The following is a 7323-nucleotide window of genomic DNA, read 5'->3' as shown; positions in this document are numbered from 1 at the left end:
CCAGAATCCCCTCCATCTTGTTTGTTGCCATCTTAAATTGCACTTTGCTATGCTTCCCAAGAACACAAAATTTACATAATTCAAGCTTGCACGTCTTGACACCCTTCAACAAACCTCTCTTGTGAAGTTCTAGCATCCCACGTTCACCCATATGCCCTAGCCACATATGCCACAAGACCGTACTATCTAATTTAGACCCCATCGAGGCGATTCCACTTACAACTGTAGTCCCTATCAACATCAGCGTCTTGTCTTCGTCTTCGATCTTCACATCAACCTACTTCAGATCACTTATAATCTGGTTGAATACGTTGATGTGTTGGCTCAGATCAGTTCCTTCTGTCATCTTCAGCCCGAATAATTTCTGCTTTAAATACAGCTTTTCTGTCAATGACTTTGACACGTACCGACTTTCCAATTTTTGTCGAACTGCCACCGGTGACTCGTCGTCCATGACATGGTACATCACGTCATTCGTAAGACAAAACATGATTGTTGCTACTGCCTTTGCCTGAAGTTCTTCCCAATCTGATCTCTCCATGCTTTCTGGTTTTCTTTCTCCTAGCGTCTTCACCAAACCTTGTTGCACCAATAAGTCCTTGACCCTTCTTTGCCATAATCCAAAGTTTCCGATTCCGTCAAACTTCACTATATCAAAATTTGCATAAGTTGTCCCTGGCATGTTGAAGAAATCCGTCAAAAACCTGTAGCTCTGATACCAATTGTTGCGCAAAGAAGGGGGCAACACCTCTCAACCTCTAAACCGCAGAAGAAGAGGAAGAGAGAAAAGAGATTGCGCGGAACAACAAGACAAAGACGCACAAAAGAAAAGCAAACACGAGGAAGGAGAAGAAGAAGAGAAAGAAGAAAAGTTATCGTGGTTCGGCGACGTGCCTACTCCATAAAAATGGCCGAAGCTTTATTAGAATTCTCTCTACAAAAGAGAATCACATCTAATGATTTTTGTGTTTGTTGTCGTATAATACGCTTACAATAATCCTTATAAATAATGCTAGACCCATGTAACACCCCAAATTTCATGATTTGGAGTCCCAAAAGACCTTATTAAAATTTAAAAATCTTAATAGAATTTTATTAAGAAAAATCTTAACAGATTTTTCTTTCATAACATCCCTCATATTAACCTTTATCCAAATATGAGTCACCCCTCAACACGGTCCTTGGGTGGGATCTGGTGGTGGTTAGCAGATGGGACAAGTCCGCCCTTCACCCCACCGGCGAGGTCCACATCTACTACCTACTCTCTGGCACCTAGTGCCTAGCAGATGCGCTAATGCTAGCCCCACTACGGGTCAGGGAAGGTGTTCATGGTCGGTGGGTTGGATGCGAGAAAGAACAAGATGTGGTCGATGCTGGCCTACGACAAGGTGGCCAACGTGCGGGTGGAGCTGTTGGAGATGGCGGCGCAGGATACATGCTAGGGCACTTTTGACGAGCAAATTAGGAGAAGCATGGAGGAATACCACATGGCAGTTCAATGGTGCAAGAGGTCAGTATACAACAAGCAGGAGCACGCACACCTAAGTGATAGCCGACTAAAAAATGCAGATCTGCATGCTCCGGGAAGGAGAGAATTGTGAGGCGTTTACTTTGGGTGACGACGCCAGCAAGGCCTTGCAGTCGAGGTTAGGTGTGTCACCCTCATGAGTTTCCTCAATATCCTGAATCTCTCTGTCTCCCAGTTGTAACCATGGATCAAGTTAAGGAAATTGCCAAGGCACTGGACAGAGATTAGAATGAAATTTCTTTACATTAAAATTGAGCATAAAATTTAAAATAAGTTAAACAAACTCAGAAGTAGTGTTTCTTCATCCCTCAATTCCAAATAAAACCTAGTTTATAAGATATGAATTAATTCTTATGAACTCTTTGCCTAAGGATAAGGAAATTCAGTAAACAATGGTGGCTTATTTATAATTATGTTGCGTTAAAAATTTCGGTTAACATTTTGTAAAAGGATTGCTTACATGTTCTTCTTAGTGGGAATAAATCATTTCCCGATTTCTGTGAGTGAAGTCAAATTGAATGTTGTGTAATAGAAAAGTAAATAAGGAGAATGCAAAAGAAAACTAACTTTTATTATGTTGTCCAAGAAAAATAAAATCAAATATTTAATGCTAAATGATTAGAATCAGATAAAATGAAATATTTTATATTAATTTTTAGCTAGCATGTATTAATTAAGATGGCATATATTAAATGGAATATTTTATATTCATTTTCTAGCTAATCATATTCTGGCATTTATCGATTTACCACAACACAACCAAGAAAAAAAAGGACAAGACTGCCCACGTATTATGTTTAGTGTTTGTCTTCCAAATTCCAAGATAATCGGGTTCCACACCTGAAGGATGTGGTAAAAGACGAAATCACTCGTCCTTAGCGCTCCCCCCGCACCCGACCCCAGGTCATCACGAGGGAGGTAAATCATGGTAGACGAGAAGGCAAGTGATGGTGGGGTGAGTTATACGGGGTCCAAGGATTTAGGCCCCGACAGTCCTGCAGTTCGACTCCCCGACCTCTTGTAACAAACATGTCACCACTAACCATCTCAGATGACCCGTGGAGTTCCACACATGAAGAATGCTGGATGTAAACAAGGAGAATGCTGGCCTAATCATTTATTATTAACCTATCACGCCATCTTAATTCTGTTAATGATAAATTTATATAAAATTAAACCACTTAATAAGAAATTTCTAAATTATTAATTGAAGTCAAATCATGATAACTTGAGCCAGAGATAATATTTAAAAAAAGCATAGATTAGATTTCATTCAACTATTGAGATCACAATGAACAACAACAACAACAACAATTAGATTGATTCTCTGTTGAAACCCTTAAACAACCGGGAGATGCAGCCCTTGAAAAAAACTCTTGATCATCTCCAGAGCTCGAGCTGGCTGATAACTTGGAACCTCATGCCCGGCTCCTCGAACAGTGGCAAATGTCAAATTGTGATCATACACTACAGTGTATCCCCCGACCTACATATTCATAATAAAAACCATTTCAAAATTAATGTCGGTCTAGAAGTCGCCGTCATCGTTTGAGCAATGAAGAGAGTTTTGGCACACACAAGTATCAGAGGAGAATAACTTACTTCATCATCAATGTAAACAGTTTCAATTCTTTATCTATCAGTGGTGGATTCGAGGATAATTAAATACAAAATATATGTATGTATTATTATGTAAGGATTTAAAACAAGATAGTTGTCTACCTCACTGTTAAGCATCCAAGCTCTCCATGAAGCTTTCACTTTAAGCTTTAGCTTATTGAGGGAGTATCTTGTGGAAGTAACAGGAACTCTTCCATCAAAGTCACCACTGCACAATTGCAAGCATGGATATATATATGACGATGAACCAAGCCAAAGCTTACTTAGGGAAAAAATTTGATCGAAAAACACTTCACTCGTGATCTAATAAACACTATCTTTATTGTATGACATAAGTTAAGCAGAGATCTTAAAGTTATTATACTTGCACACCTACAACTACTAAATCAATGGGGCTCGAAATGAAAAATTGATATATCAATATCTATTATTGTACTTACACAATGTATATAAGGACTACAAAATTTATGCACCTACCTATAGGAATAGTATTAAAACGTAAAGTTGATACTCCATATAATCTGATGAAAATCTCTGCTTGCTTTAACAGCAAAAAAATGTTTTCATATGATATGGCAAAAGGTGATTCACTCGCCCCCAACGCCCCCGCCAACTCAACCCTAGGCTAACACGGAGGAGGTAGATTATAGATGACTACTAGCCATTAGTATAGTATAGTCAAGGCATGCTCAGACGCGCTGAGTTTTGACCCCATGACATAATGCAGCAACACCCCATGTCTCAACCACTACATCGCCCCGAGGGAAAAAAAAAGCGTTCATATGATCAAGACATAGGTGGCGGTGAAGAGGATTTTCACTTAAATTTTATCTCTTTAATTCATCTCCTAGATTAGTTATATAATGTAACGATGAGGCAATAATTTGTTTTACCTGTACTTCAAAACCCTAATCCCATTGGATAACAATTCGTGAATAATTGGCAACATTGTGGAAGGTTGATCCGACCAACTTGGTATCACTTGGCTGCATCGAGACAAAAATATAAATAAATGAGCTGAATTTTCATTATTTTGTTTAAAAGAAAAAAAAATTATCAAAGGGCAGCTTATATGAGATATGTATATACCTACAACCAGACCAGGTGTAGTTGAGCTTTGTCACATTGGCATGTAGAGCTTTCTGTACCGCAGGATTATTAAGGTATGCCTCCACGTAATTAGAAGTACAAGGATCAAAATTCTCAATCTGTATCATAATTTGAAAAAAAAAATCATTTCAGGATATAGACATAACAATTGGTAGGCAAGAAGGGATCTCCATATTTTGAAAAATAGAACAAGATCGAATCTGTTAGTTCTATGATTTTTTACAATTAACTTGGCTACAGACCATATCCCTATTATTCATTCACAATTGATATGATTGGGAAAAAATTTTGAATGAGTTTGGTGACAAGAAGAAGCCTCCTAAGGTGAACAAAAATAATATCCAAGTTCCAGCTCTCGCAAGTGGAGGAGGAGCTTTTGAAACGCATGATCAAGGGGAATTAATCATCTCGCTCACTCGAATGTTGAGTGGCGGTGATCAAATCCTGCTCAACTAATCATGTAAAGCATAAGTCTCCCTTCTCCATTTGTGCAATTTAATTACTTTCAGTAACTGAGAAATCATAAAATGATTTGAATAAAAATAATTCTGTAAAAAAAGGGAGCCTCTGAAGGAAAGCAAAGCTAGTGTGCAAGCCTTGGCTCTTGCAGGTCGTTTTTGCATGAAAGGGGAGCCTCTGCACCACATGATCTAGGGGGACTTATAATTTCGCTCGCTCACGTCTAGAATGGCTGAGATGAAGTCCTGTTCGATCGATCATGCAGCATATAGGTCTCCCTTAGTGCAATTTAACCTTATCCAGTGACTGAGAACCATAAAATGATTTGAATGAAAACTATGTAATGTTAGTGATTAACATTCAAATGAATTTGGTGGAGGGGGCTTGAAAGGGAACAAGTTTCCAGTGCAAATCTCTTTTTAATCTCGATCATGCTCGATCCAGAGTCTGCCCTTCATGCAATTTTTTTCATATGAGGGGTTGCATCAAGTTAGTTGTTATTCCATTTCTAAATGGGATCAAGAAGGGATACAAGTCTACATGGTAGAAGACTAGAAGTTAACAGTTTGAGTCAGATTACCCTCTAAATCCAATATAATTTTTCCTAATTTAACTTACTCCTTGTAGTGATCAAACAAGAATGCAATGAACTCCGATTCTTGAGTTAACAGGTTGAATCGATCCATCTTAATTGACTCTGAAAATACCATGAAAATGAGGATAAATATAAAGATGCTTGCAAGAGACAAACCGAAGGCAACTTTGGAGTCGGCGTCACGCCCGCCGAGAAGCACAGCGGCGCGTATATGTTGTAGATGTTCACTTCGTCGAAGACACGGCTTGCCTCGTCGACCGCTCGGTCGCACTCCGGAGGCTGCTGCTGTGTATCCAGCGAGAAATTGCAGAACTTGTGAATCGAGACGATGGTCTCGTCGGCAATCAACGCGTGCGTCCAGAAGTAGTCGAACAGCCCCTTCCTATCCGTCTCCTCGTTGATCACTGCGTTCCCGATCTAGGGCATTCGAAAGCAAAATGAGATCTTTCGGTTGAGAGCTAGAGGAGATCGATCTTTCCCAAATTAATTTGCAATCGAAATGGGAACTTTCGATGAAGCATCGGAGGGGATCGATCCTTCCCGATTTAATAAACAATCAAAATGAGTGGGGATCGATCGGACTGTTTGATTTCGGGATCCATGTCTTACCGCGACGCCTTTGAGGTTGATGAGGCGATCTTTATGATGGAGTATGGCATGGGCGAGCTGGGGGACGTAGTGCCCGGCGTAGCTCTCGCCGGTGATGAAGAAGTCCCTCCCCTTATACTCCGGGAACCGCTCGAACCAGTTGACGAGGAAAATCAGCGCATCGATCGCCGTCCTACGGTCGCCGCTCTTGGCGTAGTCCGACGTGGTGTTGGAGTAGGAGAAGCCGACGCCGGCGGGGCTCTCGAGGAACAAGACGTTCGCCACTGCATTGGACGATGCACGTCAGTCGTTCGGGGTAATGAGTAATGACAAAGCAGAAAGCTTTTTTTACTCTACTACCTAAACTTTAGGAAATAACATTTATATATGTATAAATATACGATGATGATGACAGACGATCCTAACCTTCGTTCCAAGCGTAGGGATTCCTGTACAGAGTCTTGCCATCGCTCATCACTCGAAACGGCCCGAGCTCCTCCATGGCGCCGTACCCCAGCGACGAACAACCCGGCCCTGCACCCACTCATGCCACTGCAATCACCACTCTATCGAAAAGCAACTCAGATCGATCGATTCATTTTCTACTAATTTCATACCTCCATTGAGCCAGAGCACAAGAGGCTTCGACCCGCTGTTCTCGGCAGCCTCGGCGAAGTAGTAAAACAGAGCCCGACCGTTGGGTTTGTCGACGGTGACATACCCCGCGTACTGATCGAAATGCACGTCGGCCGGTTGCCCAGGCAGCCGAACGACCTTGTCGCCCTCTTTCAGCCTGCTATTGTCGTAGACCTTCGACTCCAGGTTGGATACCAAAAGGAGACTGCTAGGCCATGAAGAAGAAGACCTCCCTGCTCTGTTGTTAAAGTAGAACTTGTTCAAAGCATCTCCCTGCTGCCTTGTACCAGAAGCTCCGCATTGTAATAAACAGAGGAGGAAGAAGAAGCAGAGACAGCTGAAACTTGGCTTCATTGTTTGATTGGGAATGAGGAATGGAATTGAATGGCATCTTATTTATAGGATGAACAATCGGATAATTATGGAGTAACTGATTGATTGTTGTTGGAGCCGGCGGAGAATGATCTGTTTGCTTCGTCTGGGAATGATATGTTTGACCCTTGTCGTTGTATTATGGAACGAGGCAAGCCAACTGTTTTTGGATTTTATTTGTTTTTTTAAGTTGGCAGCGGGTGTTCAACCTACATACGAACAATTAATTCTCTATGAAAATTTTCTACAGGATATAAACGAATTATCCATTGATCAAAAATTTATCTGTTGTAAGACTCGAGTCTAGCAAATTAAGATAGATGTATTACTGTACCATTGCCGAGGGCCAATCAGAAATTTCAAGATGGATCATGTCATTGTTCGTTCCACTATTAAAATTCAAAACGGCTTTGGA

The 7323-nt window shown here is 40.9% G+C and overlaps 1 protein-coding gene across 3 annotated transcripts; it reads right to left on the bottom strand.

Moving 5' to 3' along the window:
* Positions 1-2749: 2749 nt before the first annotated feature.
* Positions 2750-7115, bottom strand: LOC122015177 (serine carboxypeptidase II-3-like). Of its 3 annotated transcripts, XM_042571932.1 has the most exons (8): positions 6518-7114; positions 6327-6434; positions 5922-6184; positions 5469-5729; positions 4238-4356; positions 4042-4134; positions 3251-3356; positions 2750-3014 (listed from the first exon to the last, which is right to left on the bottom strand). In XM_042571932.1, the coding sequence occupies exons 1-8, from the start codon at positions 6888-6890 to the stop codon at positions 2868-2870; spliced, it is 1470 nt and encodes a 489-aa protein (XP_042427866.1). In that variant the 5' UTR covers positions 6891-7114; the 3' UTR covers positions 2750-2867. The 3 variants fall into 3 exon arrangements, with proteins under 3 accessions (XP_042427866.1, XP_042427867.1, XP_042427868.1); XM_042571933.1 differs by lacking the exon at positions 3251-3356 and having other exon boundaries at positions 2863-3014; positions 6518-7115; XM_042571934.1 differs by lacking the exons at positions 2750-3014; positions 3251-3356 and adding an exon at positions 3377-3906 and having other exon boundaries at positions 6518-7115.
* Between the last annotated feature and the right edge of the window lie 208 nt (positions 7116-7323).

The sequence above is a fragment of the Zingiber officinale genome, chromosome 8B (assembly GCF_018446385.1).
Source record: "Zingiber officinale cultivar Zhangliang chromosome 8B, Zo_v1.1, whole genome shotgun sequence".
Lineage (NCBI taxonomy): Eukaryota > Viridiplantae > Streptophyta > Magnoliopsida > Zingiberales > Zingiberaceae > Zingiber > Zingiber officinale.
The sequence above is the reverse complement of the archived record's forward strand: the minus strand, read 5'-3'. Positions and strand labels throughout refer to the sequence as shown.